Here is a 26,493-nt window from a genome sequence, read left to right on the forward strand (position 1 = left end):
GACTCCCTGCAAGTGTTTTGCAGCTGAATTGAAAATAAGAGGAACAACAGCACTGTATGATGGACTTGACATTCATATCAAGCTTGACAAATTTACGTCCAGCTTGCTCATTCAGCAAAAATACAAGGATCATGACTTTGATATTAATCTCCTTAATCTAAGAGGATTTATTTAGACAAAAATTAATGAAAAATGGCATGGATACACAAAAGTAAAAGAACAATTAAATTCAATTTAGGTACCACAAGGTGCAGAAGATAATTTAAGTTACAGGAATCTTGTTCCCTAGTAGGATCTCACCACAAAGTGTAAATAGCACGAAGAAAATAATTTCTTCTTTAGTTTGAACAAGCTGTTGTACATATTCCATCAGGAGGGAAGGTGAGGAAAAAAAAAAGAAAACAGATCATGTTCCTTATTGAAAATACATTTCATCCTACATTCAAAAGAATTTATAAGTAATTAGCTATTTATGTAAGCTAGCTTGTTACCACCAAGAAAGTCTTCATCTTACTGTCTCCAAATAATTTCTTTCAGACAGATTCTTCTATCCTGAAATTATGGCCAGTACATGCCAACATGATGATGTAATCTAACTTAAACTTTGGGTTTGGGACATGGTTTACAGTGATAGTCTGAAACTAAGAGGGAAATTCTAAAGTCTTTAAAGCAGAAAGGAAGATACTGATTAAAAAAAATATGAAAGACATTATTTTGCTCACACTTAAAACAAGAACAGTTCAAATGATGTCCATTTTTAACTAACAAATGGCAGAAGTACAACAAAGGCAAAACTCGATCCAATGGCATTGAACTGAAGTGAGTGGATAGTTTAGGAATGATCAGTTCCTAATAAGAAGTGAAGCAGAAAAAAAGAAAGCTTGGTAATTTTAAGCTTAATTCCTAAAGCATCTGGTACATTTAACAGCATAACAAACACTCAACAGAAGATGTATCAGAAGTATTGCATTTTCAAAACAGCAATTTTATCCTCCACTAAATGAAACCAAGAAATATGAATCCTAATTCAGCTGCCTGTGGTAGATCAGAACAGCATGATCACTGCTTATGCTCACATTGGTATTGATCTTGAAGACTGGGCTCCATTCCTAGCACTGGAGCTAGTGTAACTTTGCCATAACAAGTCCACCAATTGTGGCACAGATAGGGTACAATTTGACACAAATGCAGATCTGAGAGTAATTTTCCACAGTACAAACTCTTTTAAGAAAACCACCTTGTAGTAATTACTGTTCTTGTACTTGGAATCTGTAGGAAACTCTACAGATTTTATTTCCTTTTAAGAAAGAGACAATGAAGCTGTGCATAAAACCCTTGTTAGAAAATGAAGCAAACTTGATTTGGTGAAAGTATTACCAGAAACACACATGAAGGGTAGAAAAAAAATACATATTTTGGCAGACAAAAACATCCTGATTCTGAAGATTTAATGTAACCATAAAAAACCAAGAGCCTATAGCATTGAAAAGGATCAATGGAAGACTTATGATTTTTCTTTGATGAGATACAGCTAGCATGAAGATATTTACACACACTTATGTATTTAACATTACAAAACATTCTGCATATGCTAAAGCAATCCCATTAACTATTGTAATGAAATTTTAATATGTAATCATGACTTTATGCAGAACTGAGGTAAGATAACAAGAAAAATGTACAAAGATGTGCATATAAAAATGCATCCCAGTTTATTCAGCAGGGTTTGTGTATGTTTGAAATGTAGCGGGCCCATAAATTTTCCTCAGTATCCAAAATGTACTCTTTAGCAACTCAGATGACACATTTCATATGATAAAATACCTACTGGACAGAAATTCCAAAAAATGCATGGCATAGCTAGACTAAATACCAAAGGATCAAAAAATCCTCAAAAACTTTTTGTTTGAAGAGAAAGTAATTATGATTGAATGTTTTGGTGAATTAAAATAAGAGACCTAAAACACTTTCCTGTATTACTTCAGTATACTCCACTTTCAGCTCATCAATATTCAGTTTATATTGCATTCTTTTGGAATTGTAAGGGTATGCAGTAGTCATTTAAAAATCTTACTGAGACTGAGATCTTAAAAAAGAGAAGTTGTTTTTGCTCCAAACCAAATAAAATCCTCACAAATTATAAAAGAAATTCCAATATGCCATAATATTTCAGGAATTAAAATAGAATTCCTATCAGAAGTTACAAATACAGAAATTAGAGACACTTTGGATAATTAATAACCGAAACAAATAACTCACTTCTTCCAGAATTAAAAAAAATTATTACAGCTTTAAATATTACGTATTTGAAATACAGTTACTTTAAATATTACGTATTAAAATACAGCTCAGTGTAAAGTAGTGTAAAAAATATATCAGAAGAACAACATGAAATAATTTTATGCTTGAGAGAACTGGTAACATACTCTCTTGTATTTAGGACCAGCTCTACTTGTTTTCACTTAGGTTTTCTTTGCCTCTTCAAGAACTGTTTAGTTAATGTCGCTATAGCTCTGGCCTGCCTAAGATTCTAAAGAGCCACTGTTTGCCAAGAAGTTAGGTAAGAGTCAGGAAATATTTAGAACTGTGAGCAATTGAATAGATTTGCTTACAGAATGAGCTTCCATGGTTGGGCTGATTACTAGATTTTCAGTTTGCTACAGTGAACAAAGCAACAGCTCTAGAACAAAGTTACTAGTTCATCAGTGAACTCAAACACTAAAATTTTACCAGTAATGCCTAGAGGTTCAAAACACTTATCTGAAAGACCAGAGCAGATTTGCAAAACAGTGTGAACTACAAGTTTCTAGTAAATGCTTTCTGAACCTTGGCAGGCACACGGTCCTAGTCTAAAATACAGTTAATTTTCAAATGTTGGTGGATTTTGAGTACTTGCTCAAGATTATTACTAAAATCAAAGCTGGTATACAGTGAGGTTTTGGCCTCTTTTCTTCTGCAGACAGAGAGACAAACAGAAAAAAGTAGCAGGAAGGGGACTGCACAGGGATTCTGGGTATTAGGAGATTAAATGTAATAAAAAATGTGAACAGTGGGAGAAAACAAAGTTTTGCAAAAATGACAGATGAATACTTTGTACAATGCAGCTCTACTGTGTATACTGAAAAAAAACCTCCAGACTTAAAGCATTTGTGCTGCAAAGTTCCCAAACCATCAAAATTTGGATTTTGTTATTTTCAAAATTCTGTTAAAGTCCCAGACTTCAAGAAAGTATCTTTCCATGTAAGAAAGGGCTTAATTCTTTGAGTGCCCCTGATATTATCCAGACTGTAAAATAAAACAGAAATAAAACATAATGTTACACTGGAGCACTTGATTTTGAGAATTTTCTAAACATTTTAATAATTTGATTACCGTATCACAATAAAAAACAAAGAGAAAATGCCTCAACACTAGATGCCTCAGTAGAACTCTTATCCTTGAATGTTGGTTTTCACATTAGTTTTAAGGTTTTCCTACTCAGACAGTATTTTACAGCATTTCTGTTTTCTCATGTATGACAATTAAATTTCATAGTCAACAGATTATTTGTCCATTTACAAAAATGTCCTAACAAGAAAAACTAAAATATTACTTTCTAAATACTTCTAGTGTTTAAAACCAACATATAATTAACTGGACAGATGCTGTTTGTCTGAAGCAGATTTCACTGAAGTACATTCCCAGGTTTACTCTACAGAACTTTGAAAATTCAAGAAGATCTTTTTTGAATATTTGACCAAGTACTTCAAAATGTTGAACTAATTCAGCTCTCAAATGATAGTGTTTGATGTAATTTCTGGCATCACTACAACAAACGTCACATAAAAGAAAAACATCTTATCTAAAGTAAGGTCTTGACAGCAGTCTGGCATAGTCAACAATACTATTCACCAATTGGAAGACTGGTTATAATCAAACATGTACAGAGGGAATTATTTTTTTTCTCTGACCTCTTGAAACAATGTAAACACTTAAATTTTCACTCTACAGTCCTTCTTAATTAATCTAATCTCCAAATAAAGAAAAATATTAGGTAAGTATAATATGAACAATTTGAAGAAGTGATACTAAATATGATGCCAGTACTAATAAAGATCTGTGCAGTAAACTTAAAATAGATGTTTCATGCTGCTGACCCTTCCTTAGCATCCTCTCAGAACAAAACTCAATGTTGTCCAGTATGACCTAAGCCTTATTCTCACTGTTCTGTGATCTTCAGTGAAATTCTCCCACTATGGCTGCAAGTTCTGGCTGTGATGTAATGTTTATTAATTAAGCACAGAATCACACTAATGTGGTTACATAGCCTGTGAACTAACATTTCTTCCTAATGCAGCCAGCTTAAAGCATAGGCAGACGCAATGCAAGTGTCTGCACCATCTGCACAGGTACACCTGATACAGCATGACAACTCCCCATCCCGAATTTCCTAATAGGGTAGGCAGAGAACAATGGAGAAATTGGCTGCTACTTAAACATCAATTTCCTGATAGAAGTACTTTTAAAATATGTATAATTTCTCATATGTAAACTAATGTGGAACAGGTAAACTATTGTATGTTTAGCAAACTGTCTTCCATGTTGATATCTCTACTGTACCGATGAAAATTCAGGCCAATAAATATAAAATGACTAAGTGCTTTTAACTTTGGGGCAAAATTTGGTACAACACTTCTGTCAGAGTTCATTATATTAAGGATAAAGTTTTTCTAAAGTCTATTCTATTATTCTTCAGTTGTAAATTCTGTTTCACAATAATGGTATGCTTCATTCCTTTGACTTGAGATTTCACCCTTCTATCTCCCTCCCTACATAAATTACACATATCTTCAAGTATCTTCTAATAAATTTGTCCAAATAATGTTCTGCTAGTTTTGTGTGGTCTTTTCCATTTTAATTGACTTGTTCATTATCCTTTTTGGTGGTACAATACTTGGAACTGAGTGCAATAGTACAACCACCCTTTCACAGGTACTGCACTTGTAGCAAAAACCACACAGTGACAGCCACATCAGAGCGTAAATTCATGTTCAGTTCATTTTCTAGTACAAACCTGAAATCTTTCACTACATTTTCATTAATAATTTTATCCTTTACTACTTGCATCTCATTTAACATCCTTTTAATTTTGCCTTAAATTTTAGAACATGTTTATTTTAAAGATTTTTTAGTTAGGTACTCCACTGACTAGGTCAATAGGTTTTTTCCTGCCATCCATCTTTCTCAACAGGTACTGGAACAGACCCCTTCCTATCACAAAAAGGAAAGCTAAGATTATTCAAGATTATTTGTACCATTAGCTGTAACCTGCAGATTTTCAACTGATTTATGTCCTGCCTGCTATTTATTTCAAAGAAAATAGAAGCCTCCCCACCAACCCTGGTATATAAGCTCCCTTTGCTTGAATAGAAGATATCCTTCCAAATTGTACCATAGTAGTAACTATTGCCCAAGTACTACTTTATTCTGCCACTGTAAAGGTGAATTTCCTCAAATAACAAAGCCCACTGACTGGCACCAGAACAGGGAGAAGTTAAAGCAATAGTGTAAGAACTGCCATACATGGCACTATTCAAGATAATTTATCATATATGTTCAAAAGGACTACACTTTACCTTTGCAATAACCCTACTCACAGTTCTTTTTTTACAAGGCTAGTGACAGCACTCATTATTTTGCCAGTGAGAGCTTATATTCCAGTGATTACTAGAACATTTTCAGAGTCAGCAATTCTTAACATTTGGTGCCAGATTTCATATACAAATTCATGATAATGTATTTTTTTACTTTGTCAAAATGCTGACCAAGCTCACCTGTTATTAAGAGAGTGCACAATTTTTTCTAAAAATTATGTTATCTTTTATACCACTCTTGCAAATTGTGTGTTATCTGAATTTTGAAAAAAATGTTTTAATATTTTCTTTCATATTTCTATGGTATTGAGAACTGAATTAAGAATCCACTCTAAAAGCGTGTCTCGCAACCCCACAGTGTTTAAAGACACTTATTTGTTTCCTCAGTTTGGCTAATTAAGGGTGTTTCATCCTCCTGGACTAAAATGTGCACTTTACATGCTATTATAAACATAGTTTATTCACATTTTAAAAGAAACAGAATATAAAAATGGTCTGACAACGAAGAGGGCTGTTGAAGATGCCATTTTATCAAGGCAAATAAATATGGTAGTAACTTTGTGAATTTGAGTTCTATCAGTATCTTATGACACATGAAATTTGAAGTCAGTAGCTTTGAGTTCAAAGTTAGCCATCTGCATTTAAGAACCTTTCCAAGTCAGAAAGGCAAAAAGACCCTGCAAGTCAAGAGGCCACAGTATGGATGTAACTAATGAACACTTAGAAGGAGAAATACTACATGATTTGAGAAAAAATGCTATCTATACAACTTCCTTACATACTGGCATCATTACATTACTACCATCCCTAAGAAAAGAAAAATATCTACATTTCAACAATATTCCACATTTATACACATTTATAAAACACAAAACCAAAAAAACCCTTTAAAACCAGAATGTTAACTGGAGATGTACACAAAACCTCTTACCTTCTTTCTCTTTAGGTCTTAAAGCTCTTTCTTCTTTTTTGTGCTTTGCTTCCAGCAGTTCTCGTTTCAGCTGTCGGGCTTCCTTCCGTAGCTCCTCACTGGAAAGAGAAACATTTATAGGAATATAATCTTCTAAGATATACAACTACTCAGAAGAAAGAGAGTCAAAGTTAATGGGCAGTAGATTTTTGATACAAACAAAGGGAAAGTACGGACTCACTGATGCTAAGAACATGGCTTAAAAATCACTTAGGACCTCAGAAAGTCCATATTTTCATTAGCAGTGATAACAAAAGAACATTAACAGACATCTTACCTAAAGACCCCACTAGAAACATGTTAAGGAAATGAATACTATTTGAATTTTAACATTCTACTTAGCCATGAGAAGCACACGAAATCTGAAACAGAGGTACTGCCAAATAAATATTGCATGTGTTATAAAATTTAGTTCGCTCAAGTAATAAATCCTGGTATTTTTCCTGGATTTTTGGCTGGACAAGCAATGCAAGTTGCAAGCAAGTTGTTCATTGACAAAGACATGAAATGTATATAAGTATATATTATTAGATATGAACATTAATTTCATTCTACAAATACCTACTGGGATAACACTAGAAAAAAGAAACTAAAATTTTCAAATCATTGTGCCAATATCAAATTAAATATTTTTCTTTATAGAATCACAATTTTTAAAGGACCTCTGAAGATCAAACAGTCCAGGTTCTTTGTTCAGTTGAGGGCCCAATACAGGAGGATGCTGAGAGCACTGTCCAGTCAGGTTTTGAATACCCAAAAATGAAGACTTCAAAAAGTCTCTGGGCAACTACTTCTTAATCTCCCTCAATGCAAAAAAAGCTGTTCTGTAAATTGAATTTAAATTTTATTTCAGCTCTTGCCAATTTGCAACCATCTAATGGTTACCTGTGCAAAAAAACTGATAATTAATTCAAATTATTCTGATGTTAGAATTTGTATTTTGCACTTTAAAATTTTTTAGCTTTAAATTAGGTTCTTGATTTAAATTCATCACAATCAATGAACTGCAGATATTATTACAATGCAGGAATGTGACATGCAAGCATTTTCCCCCTGCACTTGTTTTATGCACCTTAATTTTCATCTGTAATACCACTACAGACTACAACCTTTTCTAAGCAAAAGACTCGAAACTGATGACTACTTTTGATTTTCACTGTCATTTGTATATATGCACAAATACAGAAAAGCACATGCAAAAAGCACTTGCAAAAAACACTAGCAAGGAAGACAGACTATCACTGTAAAAACAGACTATCACTGTATTCAGCCAACCACATCAGGAGGTCTTTATTTTCAAGAGCATGGCAGAAGCTGCACTAAGCAAGATTAACAGCTTTTACAAAAAACTACAGTTCTACTTTTCTACCTGAAAAGAAAATCATAGGGGGAAAAAAGGGATAAAGAGAGATTTTTGATCCAAGTATCTCCATTGCTTTTCTATAAATTGAGGGTAAAACTGTAAAAAGCTGCATTAAAATACTATTACAGTATACTGCAACATTTTCTTATTGAAGTTGCACAGTAGGAACAACACACATCAATAAAAGGTTATATGTTTAAAATATTTAGAGTGACAGACAGTGACAGCAACACAGAGAGAGTGGGTTATAAATGGCACTTGGGAATGACAGTCTAGCACATCAAAAGTTTTCTGTAAGGGGGACACACTTACTCTTTCTCCTTGTTAGCTAAACACTACTGCAGCATGAACAATGAACTAGCTAGTGACTATTATTCAGCCCCCCACATCCTCTTTTACCCCAGCAGAAAGAGGTTTTTGTACCGAACACAGAAAGTCTAACTCTAAAATATTTATTCAAGACCTTTCTATGATCAGTACTAGGTCAATAAACAACTTTGATACTTGGCTCTTTACAGACTCCACACTAAGCATATTTTTTTATTTCTAGGTGACTGCCAAATCAGGTTGGTGAGAATTGCAATCATTTCATCTTTGAGGCCTAGGTCTTTGGATGCAGTAAATTTGCATTCAGGTTTCACATAACATAGCTGTCACTTTGTAATCAATTATGTAAGTTCCTGCTATCCCTGGAAGCTTCTGTTGCTATAAAAGCACACCTCTCTGCTCTATCGTTGTCTCATTGCTCCCTTGATTCCACAGCTACAGCAGGCTCTCCCCTTCCTCTTGCTTCCTGCTTCTTCCTCTTTTTCCAAGTTTCTGCAGCTTGGAAACTTCTACTCTCTACATGCAGAGATAGTGCCAGAGCAGATGAAATCTTCCTCTGCAGAAGATTTAGGATCTAGTCAACTGGTTCGTAACACCAGAATTTTCAGATTCCACTGAGAACAATAAAATGATTTTATATTCCAATTGAATTTCTGGTTCAGCTGTGCCTTGGTTTGATAGGACTGTGAAGGGTGAACTGATAGGAACTCCATATGTTAAGAACTATGAGTACTTAGGTAGCTTTCTGCTGAAATCTAGTTGCATCCTGAAGACACCATGTATGGCGATGGCATCAGCTTTCCTAGTAAACTATTCTGAATGCACAATCAAGAAACAAAAACTCTACATTGTTAATTATGGTCACCACTCTGGCATCTCTTTAGCAGATTAATTCATACTCTTTTTAAAGAGCTCTTTTTAAAAGAATGTTCTCCTAATATTCACTTTAATCACATCTGTCTAATCCAGAACTCCCAGCAGTATTTCCTTAGTCCTTCTCAAGATGGAATTCAGAATCAGATATACCGAGGGGTTACAGCTTTCTTGCAACTCTCTGCTGTTGGTGCACTCCGTTCCTAACTCAAATAGCAGCATAAGGCCAACACTGCACTGAGCACTCATTTTCCACAATGACTCTCAATTCACCTCTTCTTGGTAATTTCTTTCCAAAATGTCATTCAGCTGTTGTACTGTCCTGCAGCTACAATCTGCATTTTTGATTTTCAGCTATAAAACATAGCATTTAGTTATATTACAAGGATATTTTTATTGTATTGTGCCAACTTAGGTATTAAATTCAAATTATTTGTAATATTCTGTTGACATGTACTCTATTAATTTCTCATGAGGATTTCTGAAAAATAAAAATAAGAATGTCACTGGCTTTCAAATAAATGATTGATATAAAATTACCTGTACTATAAACATTGCAGAAGTTCAGTTATTTCTCTAAACCAACACTTTCTGAACTTGTATCATCTAATTTCCTGCCTCCAGTTATCTACTACCTACAAAATCACACTAACTTGCATTAATTTTAACTTTGGTAATTTCTTTTTCTTCTGAAGAATGTACAAAACCATTCTCTTACACCTGGTTAGGAGAGAAGGAAGGCTAACTTTCCCTCATTTCTCTGTATCATACCTATCACGATGAAACAATAGTTCTGTTCTTTGAATTCTTCTAGCTTTCTAGCTTTTATTAAAATTAACACTAATAAACCAGAAAGCATTATATTCTCACCAAAGTTCTTACACTTAAGTTAGCAAGCCCTGTTATCTGAAAATGTTTAAACTTAAAAGATGAGGGAGGAAATGTTTGAGAACAGCCCTCCTGAGAAGGACTGGGAGGTGCTCATGGATGAGAACATGAATATGACCCATCAGTGTGCATTCTAAGCCCAGAAAGCTAGCTGTGTCCTGGGTTGCATCAAAGCAGTGGGGCCTCCAGAGACATGAAGGTTATTTTCTGCTGTTACCATCTTAATAACATATATTCCACGCTTCAACTTTCTAATATATATATATAGAGAGAGAGAGAGTGAAAATTTTTCTTTTGTCTCTTAGATCAGAATAATACTCAGTTAATAAGAAATAAAATCAGCTGGAAATTTAGCCAAATATTTTAGGTTAAATGGATAAAATTGTTTTTGAGTGCCATGTACTGAAGGTGTTTTTCTGAAAGTAATTAAGGGCCTTCTGAATTTACACAGTAAATTTATTCAAAACAGAGAGGTTCTGTATTTGACTTCACTTTGGCAAAAGAAAAGAGAACTGATGACAGAAATAAACAATAATTGTGACTTTGGTATAAGTGACCATATGACCATACTTGCTATGCACACGTCCAAAACCGTTCCTCCTTCTCTACATACAGATATAAGCCTCTCTGTACTTGTAGGCTTCTGCACGCAAGTATATAAACCATAGATGCCTGTATTTATTTAAGCATACCAAGTCTCTAAAAATAAAAAATATATTATATATAGACAAATAAGACCTAGAAAGGCACAGTATGTTATTCCACTGTGATTTAGGGGGAAAAAAAAGGCTGCATATATTTAAGACAAATTCAGATATTTTCATCCGATGATGACAAATCTCAGAAGATGCTAAGATTCATTTGATGCTGTATTTCAATCACAAAGTGCTGGAAAACTTTGCATTCTATGCATTTCCAAATTTACCCCTACTCCAGTCTAAACTCTAAATTCCCTACAATTTGGAGTATTCACTCCTCCATCTCTAAACTCCATATAAGACCTTAGAGAGGCTCAAACTCCTTGAGGTAACCCTAGAACACAGTCATTCACTGATGCTGGTACAACAAATATGAAACACGACCACAGACTTTCAAAACTGAAATATTTGGGTGGTGGCAAAACAATACAGATCACCTCACAGCTAGAGCATTTACTGAAATAAATGTAAATTTATAATCGAGGAACTATTCAGAGACTAAACAACAGAAAAATCATGGCATCTTCATCACTGGGCCTGACATTTTTCTAGAATGCAAGTCACAGTTGAAACAAGAATTAATTCAGGGAAGTGCTGTAGTAATGATTAAATTATTATTTTTGATGGCATAGTATGTTATTTTCCCTTTTTCTTTTTCAGTATTATAATTACATTGCTTATATTTTTTTAAAGACAATTTCCTTCCATTTGCTTTTACTGTCTTCTCATTCAGTAACATCAAAAGAAAATTATTAACTGGTTATCCTTAGACGGTAACATTATTTAGGAAGTGCTGTTCCAAGTAATCATATCAGAAGAAAGAAAACAACCTAAAATACTCTTATTAATTTTAAAAGATATTCTAGAATGTTATAAATAATAAAAGTATGTACATAATTTTAATTTTTACATGAGCAGAATCCTGTAATATCTTAATAAAATAAAATTATGACTGAAGTACTTCAACATTGCTCATGTTAATTTCATAGCAGAGATGGATCTTAATTCATTTTAGATAAACCAAATAAAAACCAAGCTATAGTACAATATTATCCTTTCATCATGTAAACAAATAGCCTGGAAGGAAGTCCTGGATTCAATCCCCTCCTATTAGGCAGCCACATCTTTCCCCAAACATATTAATTCCATTAAAAGCACATTTCATGTTCTCATTCTTATATTTGTCAATGATAATTTTCAGCACTCATGATTTTTATGGAAAGGTTATTCTAGAACTGACAAGCAGGCACCTTAATAATACCAGAGACAATGAGAAGGAAAACAGAAATCTCTGTTCAGATAATAGTTTTGTTTTCTGCTAGGCACTCTTGAAAAACTGCATGATATTCTGTTTGAGAGTTCCAATTCCAACATAAACACAAACAGTATTTTCAAATAGAGAATCTTAATGATAAAACAAAACAATATAAAATGTAGTATTTGCACAACTTTCAGAATGTGTGAAAGAATCAAGGTGAATGTTCTGCTCTACAATGTCAATTTTGAAGCCTTTTCTGATATTACCCCTTCTGCTCCTTGGGGTATCTGTGAACATGCAATTCTTGGAATGGATAGCAAATTCCCCATTTGGCATGTGCATCTAAGACTTTTATAGGGTTCAAGAATCTTATTTTTGTCTGGATTGCATTACTGTTCATCTCTGGTACTGCAAGAATTTTACAACTGTAAATATTAGAATAAAAAATATGGATTTGGAATACGCACTTTGTCTCTTTGCCAGCCTGGTTTTGCTGTAGAAGTCAGACATATATCTGTCTGTTTTCAGGTGTAATAATACAGGTGTATTGCAACTGTATCTCAAATAAGATGATGATATAAAAATGGTGGCAGACATATTCAGCAGTCTTGATGTTGGAAAACTATAGATGAAACATTTTAATACAGCTGCTGGGTCCTGTATGGCCACCTGTGTTAACAGTAAGGCTGACAGTTAATGTTGTGTTTGACTTAAGCAGTAGCTGTTACAGTTTGCAAGCAGTACTGCGATTCTGTGTTTTAGAAAGAAAATGTTAAAAACTTCTGCACTGAATTAATTTATGCATGAATCACCAGTATTTATATATTTTACCTAGGAAAGATTTCAATGAGGAAATCTAAAAGGACCGGCATGTTTATTAAAGACTACATGGCCAACTCTTACTATCTTTTCACTACCATCAACCTGAGTGTAAATAGGTGCATCACATCACAACACTTCAGAAAACTGGCACTCTGTTTTAATTATACATACTGAACTGTAAGCTATGTGGTATGTCAGCAGTCCTAATACTGTGCAGTGAATTCTCACAACTGAAACTGATGAAGAATGTTACCACTTGACTCTACTGGGAGAAACTCAGCAAACAACAGGGCCCATAAGCTGAACATGCAGTACAAACCTGCGCCAAAAAGATACCAAAGCAGAGGCAATATATTTTATTATGGTTACTAACACAGATGTAGAAGGAAAAACCCCCACAGGTTTCAGGGCACACAAGCTCTTCTTCAGCTAGTTTATTTTTCTTCCACAGTTTGCTTAATAAAAGGTATTAGCTTTCACTATAAACTTTCTTTGCTTACATTGTTCAGTCACCAGTTACACTGTCAGAAAATGCAGTATGCATTAGGGTATGTATAGAAGCATATATCATATACCACATATCATATATTAAGGCTGATTTTATGCACTATCTGGACCTTCTATGTTCACAGTAGATCCTGGAACAGATAGCAGACTGTGTTTTCTCAGTTTAAGACAGAAACCTAACTTTGCTTACCGCAAGATAGTTAACAACTGTTAAACAAAACAAGAAAAAGTGGAGACCAACAGCATCTCTCATCCAGACCAATGCTATGTCTATCTGGATTTGGTTTTGTTCCTTATTACGATTCTATGACTCTTAAATTTCACCCTATTTCTATCATTCAACCTTTTGAGATCATATGATTTTGCATTTGTCTCATTAGCATTACCTTTCAGCTTTATAGTATTTACAAGCTTCTGATAACAAACTGTGGTGGGTTTTTTTTTTTTTTAGTATTTAAAGTATTACTGAAAAACCTGGAATTAGAACTAGCCTTAAATTTGAATCAAAACAATAGCTTTCAACATAATTTACATTTTCTTTTGACCAGCTTCTTGCTTATTTTGCAGTTCTTGTTCTTCTTCTGTATTTCCCTCTCTTTAGTTTTAACCATCTCCTCCAGATTAATCCCAAATAAATTTTATCATTAATATTCAGCCTAGAGAAGAGCCTACCATGGCTCAGGAAATACCTATAGGCTGGTCAATTTATAAGAATCTTTTTTAGTAAATCAATTCAACATGTTTTTTCTATTAGTCACTAATAAGGATCTTTAATATTCTTGTTTTCATATCTAGATCATTGTCTTATATTTTTCTACTATCTTAGGGAAGCAAACCAAATCTGTAACTCGATACGAAATCTGAGAAATATGGTTTCAACAAAAAGTCAAGCAGGTTCTAATAAATTAGAAAAGGTAATAAACCCTTTAGAAGTAGCAAGGGTGTACACAAAAAAAAAATCCCAAAAGTATTACTTGCAATGCAAAACTCACAAAAAAATGGACCAGAAAGATGAGCAATTAATTAGTGTGACTAGCAAGCAGTAAAATAATTTTTGGAAGAATTTTGTCTCTCTATGCCTAAAGTTAGATCTGTCAGGATAGACTGTAAAAGGTTTTATGTTAGAAAGTGTATTGAAGGGGCAAAGATGAGTTTTAAAGAGGAAACAGCTGAAAATTTAATGCTAAAATGATTGAATTAATTAAAACAAGAAAAGTAAAAGAAGCCAGAGGTCACCAGGTCACATGGGATTAAAGGGAAGAATAAAGTAAAATAAAATCACTGTTGATTGGATAAATGATTGATTTGTGTCAGCTTTCTCAAAAGAAGATTCTAGGAAGTAACTCTCCAAGAACTTGATCTGATTTGGACATAAAGATGAAACAAAAACAGAGAGAGAGAAGAAGCATCAGAAGGGTAAATTTCAACCAACTTTAAGTGTGATAAAGTTCCAGAGTACATCCTCAGAAACGAACTCAGAAATTACTGTTTCACTAACTCACCTTAAAACCAACGTTGTACCAGATGAGGAGATAGTAACAAGCACTGCATCTCTAGAACAAAAGGGATGACCAAGGACAGCACAGTGGACATCATGACAGCTTCTGTTTGAAGTAACTAATCAAGTACTCGACTTCACTCACGTAAAAATCAGCCTGAACAGTGAGTCTCTAAATTTTCTTGCTAATCCAGTAATTTCATTCAAACATACTGGTAGAGGTGTGGATGAACAAAGTCATGGATAATAAGATGAACAGCTTTATAGATTCAAAAAGCCTATACAATGTGCCTTTCAAATAGAGAGAAAAGGATGAAAAGTGGATTGAAAATAAAGCACAGAGTGAAAAAAATTAGCTAGACTAAGACAAGAATGAGCAGTTATATTGTTTATTTCAGTATAACTAAATTGATACTTCAGGTTAAATACTCTGAATAAATGGAGTGAAATACATTTATAGAAGATCCAAAATCAGGAATTCAGCCAATTCCAGAAAAAATATGATGATTTCTCATGGTTTTACCCCAGGAACATGGAAAACCAGGTTCTCACAAATTTTAATAAAATTATCTTATAAAACTGAAGAAGGTCCTGCAGAGTGAAGTCCTTCTACTCTTTACAAGGACTGTTACTCTAAAGTAACAGAACAAGTTCATGAAAAATACATATGAACTTAACTAGTAACAGAACAACAAAGAACTCTATCAATCTGTTGTGGAAAACAGTAACAGAAAATGCACACTTATTAAGGAGAATAAACCAAGGATTATTATAGTGGCTCTACAACAGATAGCCAGTATTACTCCATTTGGAATACTATAAATGAAACAGAATATCCTAGGTGAAAATTGCCAATACAGTAGTACAGGAAACACCAGAAAAGATGACCAAGATTATTCCCATCATGAAAAATCACCCCTGACCTGAAGATGAAGAAAAAAGTAATTACTAATTGCAGAAGAAAATGAGATAGAAGAAACATGAAAAAGTGTAGTAAAACCACAACTTACTGCAAACTTTTAATATCTAGGCAAGAAGACACTCAGTAATATCTCCGTAATTCAGAAAAGATACAATATTTTTCATTTTTCACACCAGACTACAGTTCCTTAGGGGTAAAAAGCCTCCATATTATTAAAAGTATGTCTGACATTTACATGAAAACCAGGAACATCTATTTAGAACAGCTAGGGCTAAAAATTTCAAAATAAATAGAATATTCTGTGCTTTGGGATCACCTAATTACAAGTCACCTTACAGGTATTGCTGATGGATTCCTTTCACAATTCTTTGAGGCCAATGGTACTGGCTGGCCACTGGCCAGACAATTCTACTAGCAGATTCCTACATCATCAATGGAGGCAAAGACACTTCAGACCACAGCATATGCCAAATGGAAATTTTTCTTTACAAGTGTCACTCTGACTCTCCATTTTATGCAAAGTGTCATCAGTGCTCATGATTACTAAGCACCGAGATATTTGTATCAGCACCTTTGTATCAGAGTCTTCAAAAGAATTTAATGTGAGAGATGATGGAAATAGCTTTCTATATATTCTAGTACTACTGGTATACCATAGGTTATTTAAAACATCTAACTGGACAGATTAAACTAAGAACATAATATATGCCAATTATATATCACCATTTCTTGGAAATTGGATAAAACACTTGCTCTGAGATTTGCCTGCTGTTTCCCAACATCTGATAAAAATTTTTAACAGATGGAAATGATTGCAAAGTGAACAGCACTTCCTTCATGTTCTCCATTCTGCTGATTTAATCACAAATCCACAGAATCTGATAGTAATGAAACAATAGACTTGTTGTTGATGAGATCACCAAATGGCTTCCATAAAATCCTATCAGACACTGTAAAATATAGCCACTACAAATATAGTTATTTTCTGATCTACCATATTATCTGACAATACAAAATAGTAAATTCTATAATAGAAGCAATGTTAAACAAACAAATTTTATTTGTAATTACATTGAAGAACCATATTAAAAAAAGAATTTCGCCAAAAAATTTTCATAGATCAAGTGCCCTAGACATTTATAGATTTTAACATTCTTCCCTATTACAAAATGTCAACATTATTTCTGAGTGAGTCTGCTCTGCAGTCTCTATATAACTGGTATTTTAAAAACCCAAACCATATTAAAATGATTTGCTACTGCAGACTACAACTGGGAACTCTGAGTACACAGTAGCTAGTAGTTCTAATAATGTCAAAAAGGCTTGAAATTAAGTTTGTCTTGAGGTGCTCTCAGGATCAATGCTGAAATGTCCGAAAGATCAGCTAAACGTCCTACAGAATCTACCTAATGTATTCCTCCACAAGCAACTACAAGTTTTTTTTACTAAGACTTGAAATTAGTAGATATCTGAAGAGAAAATAATTTAATTTTTCCCAAATGTCAACTCTACATAAAATTGCTTTTTTGTCCATAAAAATGTCATCAACTTAATGCCAGTTTAAAGACTGTCTGCAGAATGTTTCAAGTCTAGAAACAAACACTGAGTCTCACTCAAAACAAAACCCCCCTCCTTCTTCCAATAGTACTATTTGAGCCTCAAAGGATCCAACAGGGTGATTCATCCAGCCTGGGGATCCTCCCTGGCTGCCCCCTCTTCTAGGGGCTCCTCTGATCCAGACAAGAGAGAGCCCCTGGAAAGAATTTTTCTGGCAGCAAGAAAAGAACCTAGCTGCAGCAACTGCTTTTCCCAAGCCCTCTTTTGTCACATGAAGGAACCACATGTACATGATGTGACAGGGTAGAGATGTAGGACACTATGGGAAAGTCAAAAGCCAGGATTTCCACTGTCAAAACAATTTACATCATACTTCTTCTGAGGAACTCCTGGGGACAGAGATTGCTAGGTACAGGCTGGATAAGATGGTCTGGTAGCAGCATCCTGCTCCTTGTTTTCCTTCTCCTATTTAAGGCAGAAAACAGAGACATACCCAGTAAACACAGCGCTTCAGGGAATTACCTCCTGAGCTGCACAACGGAATGCAATCAAAATAAACCAAGTAATATATTGTGAATTCTCTATCTCTGGAAAAATTATGTAGCTCATTCATTAGTCAAGCACTGTTAGCTCAGGCTACCCCTGCTTCTGTATCAGAACACAAGCTGGTTAAGAGGACCTTTTAAAACTCCCCTTCCTTGATTTTGTGACCTCCTCTATCTAAAAAAGCTGACAGAAGGAGCAGATCAGTTTCAACTGGGATTTTGGTGAGAATCGGCCATCAAGACCTTCTGGCTCTTCAGTAAAAGAAGAGATCCTCATATCGAAGTTTGTTCATAAATCAGATTTCAGACATCAGAGACAGGATGTGATTAGCTATTCTGGTTACAGATATTTTGTGTAGAAGGTGAATTACAATATAAATGGAGATCTGAAAGAGCCTAAAAAATACATCCAAACAAACAGAAGACAAATATCTTCAAAGAATGTAAGCTACGTGTGTTATTTGCTATTTTTCATATGACAAGGACTTGTGGGTATAAAATGAAACTGCAAAACAGCATATTTAAAAGAAATAAATATTGTCCACACTGCTAACAATTAAATTGAGGAATGTATTACCACAAGACACCGAACAGATCAAAACCATGAACAGGTTCAAAGCAGATAGGTCTAGTCACAGAAGAAAAATATACCACAAAAGATTAAACAGAAAAGGCAAAATTAACTTCTTGACTAAATAAGCCTTGAACTTCACATTGCTGGGAAAAGGAAAAGTTGCTCAGCAGTATTGCAGCATTATGCTGCTTCTGTCCACCATGAGAGACAGGACATTTGGCTAAACAGATCTTTGATCTAATTTGTCATAATTTATTCTTAAATCAGTTATGGTTTCTAAAACCTGACACTTACTATCTTAGTAACACACAATCATGGAGTGATATCTGCCATATTGGAGAGCTCCATGTTTGAAAGTTCATAAATGTATTTTTTTAAAAATGGATTTTAGGAATTAAATACTGCTCATGTAAAAATATTCCTTACAGAAAATGGTTTGTCATTTTCTGTTAATGAATGGAGGGAAACTATGTTTTTTTTGCAGCTACAAGAAAGATCATCCTCCTATTTTATGCAACAACTGTGAGATTTGCAGTGGTAAAACAAAAAGCAAAAGCTTTCTAATTTTATGCAATGCATCAGTGGTCAAATGAGAAAGTAGATTAATTTTGAAATACAACCAAAGCCTGACTCAGTATTTATGACCTCTGGAAACTTCCTCCATATTGAATACTTAATGCCCAAACATCATGCCACATCTGATATAAGAGTTATCTGAAGAATGCCTAAAGACTATTGAATTAATTACACCAATGTATACACAATCAGAAAAACTATCCCAGTTTCCCCACAGTGTTATCAAAGCATGTATTTCAGTGCATAGTATGTTCTGTACATTAGTTTTTTAATTTCAACTATATGAGTCACAAAAACCAGTGAAAAAAAAAGCATTATAGTAAGACTACTACCAAAAAAAAAATTAAAGTAACCATTTCTATAACAATTATTATAAACGGTGAAATTTCTGAATAACCAAAAGTAGGGTCCATTATTTCAGAGTCCTACAAGCACCATCTCAGCTCTAGGTTATTTTACAGAGGAATATTTGAGCTAATCTGCTTCCTACTCCAGGTGGATTTCACATTCTTATGAAGTAGTTCAATTTCTAATCTCTTCCCATTACCCATTCTCTGCTCATGTGAAAAAAGAATGGCTCCAAAATGCCTCTTACATTATTATCCCAAACCTGTACAACAATTAAGCATGGACTATATGTGAGCCAGAAAAAACATTTTGATAGCTCTTTAGGCTGAATGAAAAGCATTTCTAAATTGAGCTAAAGCACATATCAAAAATGAATTCAAGTAGCGAAGACATTTTATTTTTTCAGTAGATCTGAAACTGGACCTGAATCATTATGTTGCAATAGAAGTCTGCTTCAGATGATCACCCCACACTCAGGTGTGATTGAAAAGATTTTTAATTGACTAATAATGAACATTATCTGTATCAAGCCAATTTAAGGATGTTCAACAGGATGCTTTATTCTAGTAGCCACAGCAATTTAGAGATAACTAAATAACTAGAGATAATTGGCATATACAACCATGTCAATTATTTGTATTGCAAGTGCAGTGTCCAATCCTTTGGTTTTATACACTGCTTGATATATAAATAATTCTACTGCGTTATTATAGGTACGGGTTAATGTATTACATCTCAAAATGAAATAAAATGGAAAAAAAACCCCAAACTAAAAATAACAACCAACCAAACAAACAAATGGACATATTTATTAATTGAATAGGCTTAAAATGTTGAGGCTGAAACATTTCCAAACAACTAGCTGTAAGTATACAAGGAAAACTAACCTTATATTGGAACATTTCTAAGACAGGTGCTACCTAGAATGCATTTTATACCATATGTAGCTGCTTCAATTAGGAAATATCCTGCAAGTTTCATCTTATTAGTCTTCGGTCAATCAAGTTTTTGTCCTTACTAGTTGAATTTATTATAAAACAGTTGACCAAATTTTATATTTAAGCTGACATAGGTAATATTTTCACAGCTCATATCACAAGAACAGTTTGATTCTCCTATTAATGCCACCACTGACATTAATTTGATCAGTAGATGGCTATAGAGGGCATTCATCTGTCACATATAAACATGTTGTCACATAAGTAATATTTTAAAATTGTAAATATAGTACTTGATTTAATAAACACACAACTGCTTTACTATTGTTTAAATAATATACTACATAGTATAACTCATACACTTTAACCATACAGTGTTTTACACTCTATGAGTTAAGGTAAATTATTCTTGGTATAGACAAGTTCCATTAAACAGACAAGAAAACCAGCTGTAACACACAGAAATATTTCTATCACCTGCTGAAGGCGGTGCTCATTTGGATTAAGGAACAAAAAGCTAGTAACTGGTTCATCTCTACTTTGGAAACAAAACAGGCTTGCGGCATCATAACAAAGCTTGCAACATGGGTTTTAATTAAGTACAGAAACATTAAGGGCAAACTCTTTTTCATGAAGAAGTCTTAGAATTTCCAGGAGTCTATTTGTCCCAGCCTCCTAGCACTAAATAGTGTGTTACCTCTAAGCTGCTTGGTATTTAGAATCGGAATGCACCTAAAAATACTTAAGAGTACTGATAAACCAACAAAAACCAGTGCTTAAGTTAGGTGTACAGTTAAAATAATAATGATATCTGCACTTAGAAATCAAAGGATGCCCCTTTCTTTGAAATTTTCTAACTAAAATTACTGGTAAGGAACATTAATTGACAACAAAGAAAAAGATAAAAAGGTTATACCAAGAAGTAGTCTTTCTACAACAACATAAGGTAAAAAAGTTACCAATATTCTTTTTACTTTTCATCTCACGTTTAATGTCTTCACCGCGCCTGTTAATCAGTGCTAAAGTAATTAGGGATCACCGGACACAGATAACAGGTCTCATGATCCTCAATGTTACTTTTTCCTTACATTAAAAAAATTCCTTTCTAGCATGAAGTCCATGCATAACAACATAAAAAATAATCATATTTAGGAGTTTTTACTTCAAAATGTAATGTATGGTATTATAATACATAGAGTATATATAGTACAGTATACTATATAGTATTAAAATACAGTATTAAAGTATTAGTTATTTCTCCTTTATCATTATTAGCATTTTGGGAACTAGTTTTCATTTGCTGATTAGTCAGTAAACTCCTGTTCCCGTTTTTACTGAACTACTAAAGATTATGACTAAATATTATCAAGTGAGTAATGTCAATTGAAATGCTTCATATAAAACACTCATGCCACCTAAATCACCATATTTCAAATTTTTTGTGAGAGTTCATCTGATTTTTACAATTTAAATCTAGAAATACTTGGGAAAATGCTTGCAAACTAAAATCAGCCATCAATCCTCATTCAAGCCAGCTGCACCACACTTTATTCTAAAAGTATTTTATATCTGTAATATCCTTATAAATAGAAGATTACAGCTGTATGCTCATATTCTAAAAGTTCATATTCTAAAGGATTAAATGCAGAAAAAAGAAAGCGAGACCAAATTGAGGGATGACAGACATGTCACTTGTATAAAACAAAATAATGGATTTAAGAACTTCTTCAGTGTTAATAGATTGTTGAGATAAGGTTTGTTATTGAGGTCAACAAGTAAGTATTAGATGATTTTTAAGCACTGAGTGTGTTGATGCTTTTTTTAGAAAAAGAAAAGCTTGAGACACATGTGGCACACAGGTTCAGTTAGGAGGCTGCAAAAGGAGAGCAGGGGATTCAGCACATATTTTATTAACTCCATTTTCTTTTCAGCTTTGCAGTTCACCTTTAAAATAAAAGCTTAGATTCTGCTGAAAACAGCAAAATTTGTGGAAAATCCACAGGGAGGCTCCAAATCCTTGGTATTTGTGGATTTTCTGTTTGAACAGATTTTTATTGTTCCTGTTGATTGCCCCAACACTCACTTTCAGGCACCAGGCAGCTTGAGTTATGTTATCTGTGGGCATTTAAACAGTACCAGCAGGTAGCTTAACTTTCCAAACTCATTTTTCCTAGAAGGTAGAATGCCAAATAACTGTTTGGAGAGACATGAAAATGTAAAAAGAATGATCTGATCAGTTTAGTTAATTTAACTTGGTTTAATAATTGCCACTGACTTGTTAGATATATTAAGTTATAAAAATATTTTTATATGGACTGACACCTCTATTTTCATTCTTTTTGTTATTGCCTGATCACATACTATAGGAAAAATGGCTCTGTCTGGGCTAAATGCCCAGAACATTTGAAGCATCTCATACTGAAACAATACTACTCTTTGTTGAACACCATCTGCTAGCAGACTTTTTCTTTTTTTAATCACTGTGTGTCTGCTAATACAGATGCACTGCACTTCCACAAAAGTGGAATTACATTTAAGCTCAGACTAAATACTATTCATGTAAAAAGTGTTTCATTTCACATAATGATTGAGCTGCAGTTATATTGATGCAACACACACAAGATAACCATGATATATGTCACCCGATTATTCAGAAATATTTGTTCTTGCTCTTTTGATTTTTACACAGTCATCATTCATTCAGTGCCATAAATCTTATCTTTCAGTGATCATTTGTGTTGTGCATTTGTTGGTAGTTTTCATAACTCTGTATTTCTTCACTAGCTATTTTGTGTAAACTGACTTGGCTAAATTACAAATCAGACACTAAACAGTATATTAATAAAAATCTGCAGACACTAAATAATTCTTATCTGCAGTAAGAAACCAGAAATGCATTAACAGGCTTAAAAATAAAAATAAGGGCAGAAATGAACACTGTTTTGAAAAGTGCAAGAAAAAAATCTAGGGAAGATAGTTAAAAGTGCAGTTAAGTCAATAGAAAGAACCATATAGTAGCATGAAACTCACAGACAATGCAAACAAAACTAAAAACAGCATTGTGGCTATATTCACAGTTCTCTTAAAAAAATTTGTGGAATTAATATTCTGATCGTACCAGTCCTGGCTGAAGTTCCACTGCAAAAATGACATGACAAATGTTAAAATGATTCTTGGAACAGCTAAAAAGGGATAGTTCAAAATTTGTAGCAAATTATTTTTAAAGCTGGATGTAGAAAATGCAGAAGGTCTACTAGGTTACTTAGTTTATCTGCTTCCTCTTTCCTATGAGACACGTATCACTTTTTGGTACTCTTAGTATAAATACCTCAAACAATCATTTCCTTATGTTTCATAATTTGGAAAATATTTCTGATATCCAGTTCAAATATTCTGATTCTCCCTTCCTTTCAGCATCTTGGAACTTTTCTGTTTTGTTCTTTGAAAACTCCCATAAAAAATATGCCATTGTACATGAGTAGACACAAAAGGTTTAGAGATGACCTTGTGTGCACTGACCAGTTATAACTGTATATACACTCAGGCAGTCTCAAATACAAAATAAAGCATATTAGCTTAACATTAAATTAAAATGCCAATTACAGCTTCTCAAGGCAATTGATCTTGCAGCACCATGTCAATTCAACTATAAGTTTTTTGGTAAGCCAAGCCAGAAGGCACTTGGTTAAGACTATATCCAGTTGTATTTTTAAACCGAATGGAATTAAAGAAATAATGAAAGTAGCATGGATACTTCAGAAACAGATTTTCTGTTTAGAATTCAATATGCATTAAAAAATTAAAATGGATAACTGGCTTCTTTAAAGTTTCCTCATCCTTTGGTAGGTACAGTAAAAAAAAAAGTAATTTATACAGAAAAAGCTAGACAGCTATTTACATGATCCTAATAAATTAATATTTCTAGTGAACAAAATCAGAAATTTCATAATCCACAATTCTACAATTTTGGGGGGTAGTGGCCATTGGAAGACAAATCCAGTACCAAAGCGGAATTATGTATCTTTTAAGTCTCGTACTTTGTGAGTAGCTGATTAATATTTTATATAAATGCCTTCCAATACATACTCCCAAGTGAATTTAGTATTTACACCATCACATCCTTAAAATTCTGACTTGCAAGACAAGGCTACTGTTCATATTTCACATAATTTAGCTGAGGAAAACAGTAAGTGTTCATTGTATTATGAAGTAATAATGTATTAATAAATGGATGACAGGCCTATAAATGTTTTTCCTGCAAAGTATTATAAATAATTTTTAAGTTCTCTGTATAAAATGATCTCCCTTGCATATCTAGTCTCAGAAATGATCAAGCAGTGATGAACCATTGCACATTTTGTTTAAAATATTCTTACAAAAACAAAACATAGAAAGAAAAGATAAATAATGACTTCTAGAACTGACATATATTGCAGAACATTTCACAATTAGTAAAACCAAACTCAGTTAAACAACGCTTTAATAGCAAAGCAAGTAATACATTAAGAAACTTTCTTATAACTCATTACTTTCCAAAGAATTTCCCTACTTTGGAATCTTTCTCAACACAGGATTTCAGTAACAGCCAATACCTTTTTAAAGTGATCCACTGAAGCAATTACTATACAACAAAACACTAATAGGAAGTCAACAAGTTAAAACCTGGCAAGTAGTTTTTTTTTTTAAACTGTGGTATATAACACAAGCCCTTAATAACCAGTGACAGTTTATTGGATTTTTGTAGGCATAACATGATCAAAGTGTTCTCTAAACCATGAAAACATGGAACTATTAATTACATGTTCAGAACATTTTTAAAGTACATTCCATTTAAAAATTGCACATTGCAAATAAAGAAAAACTGAACTCCATATTTATAGGGAAGCTGCTGCGCTCATGTGTTTATGCCTCACAGCTACATAAATACATAATTTGTGCACATTGCCTCCACCTACTCTCAAGGCATTTTTTTAAAGCTTGTTCATAGCTTCTTTTGCAGGCTAATCTATTTTTTCCTGATAATGAAACCTCCACTAGGCTGGCAGCTAGTCAGCTCTTTCAGCCACTTTTTTCACTTTCAAGTACTTAACATAACTTTGTGTAGTTTGGATGTAGGGAATGAACTACTCTTTTTCCCTCACAAGATTACCATTGATTTGTCTTGTCCTTAACAGCTTCTCTTCTGTGTCACTGCAACTACAAGAATCCACCACACTCTTCTGTTTCACTGTGTTAGCAGGTAAGAAAAAAAACAACGAGTTGATTTCTGACATGAAAACTTAATACTCAAAAATACATGAAAAATTAAATATCCAGTAAATCCAGTGCTAGCACTTATTTCAGGTACAAAAGTCCTTGATACTTGGTTATTCATTATAAGGAGACATTAATGTGTTTGACATCAGTTTTGGCTCACGGCTCATGAGTTTTCCAGTAGATACTCTTGCAACAGTTTTCCCTGCCTTTCTACCAGTTACTTTTCTTTTCAGACTGTTCTACCATCTTCTTTAGCCCTTTAACAATTCATCCTTATCTAAACTATTGCCAAATACTGTCTTTTGTATATTATCATTCTTGCAAAAGATTAAGCACTTGTTACAAAGAACACAGCAACCTTCAAATGATACATTACTGCACAATTTTTGATCTAGTATAAAACAGAAAGAAAAAAAAGAGAATGGATTCATTTAACATTTTTGATGGGTATATGACATACTGATAAACCATGCTATGTATACTTTTATCAATACCTTTGTTAAAACTACTTTGTAAGTCAAAGAGAAGGGTTAATTCATTAAGAACAAGTTTTTCCACAACTAGTTCAAAGTATGCCAAAGATTGAAACCGGCAGCATAAGAAGTGAGTCTTAGGAAAGTACAGCCATGTCCTTCACCTTCCAGGCTTCACATCTGCCCTTCCTAACCATCCCTGACACTAAGCAGATATGTAAGAACCCTATGACAAATGAAAGTAATTTCTTTAACATCCATAAGAAATCAGTAAAATTGCTCAAGTAGATAGGGCAAAATTAATAAATTTTTCTTATAGAGGAATATTTAACTTCTTAGGTACATTTCACAAAGTACAGCATTAGAAAAAGAAGTAGTCTTTTAATCACAATTTTCCTCATGATATTCAGCATTTTCTACACAGGGAATTTCATACTAACAGAGCATAAACGCTGCTGTAAAAATTG

At 33.6% G+C, this 26,493-nt stretch overlaps 1 protein-coding gene across 1 annotated transcript in view; it reads right to left on the bottom strand.

The window, feature by feature from the left end:
• The window catches only part of CWC27 (CWC27 spliceosome associated cyclophilin), a 95,258-nt gene that overhangs the window by 22,898 nt on the left and 45,867 nt on the right, over positions 1-26,493 (bottom strand). Inside the window, exon 11 of the mRNA XM_059492232.1 lies at positions 6,565-6,662. Coding sequence (XP_059348215.1) covers positions 6,565-6,662 — 98 coding nt within the window. The remainder of the gene's footprint in view (positions 1-6,564; positions 6,663-26,493) is intronic.

This window comes from Ammospiza nelsoni, chromosome Z (assembly GCF_027579445.1).
Source record: "Ammospiza nelsoni isolate bAmmNel1 chromosome Z, bAmmNel1.pri, whole genome shotgun sequence".
Classification (NCBI taxonomy): Eukaryota; Metazoa; Chordata; class Aves; order Passeriformes; family Passerellidae; genus Ammospiza; species Ammospiza nelsoni.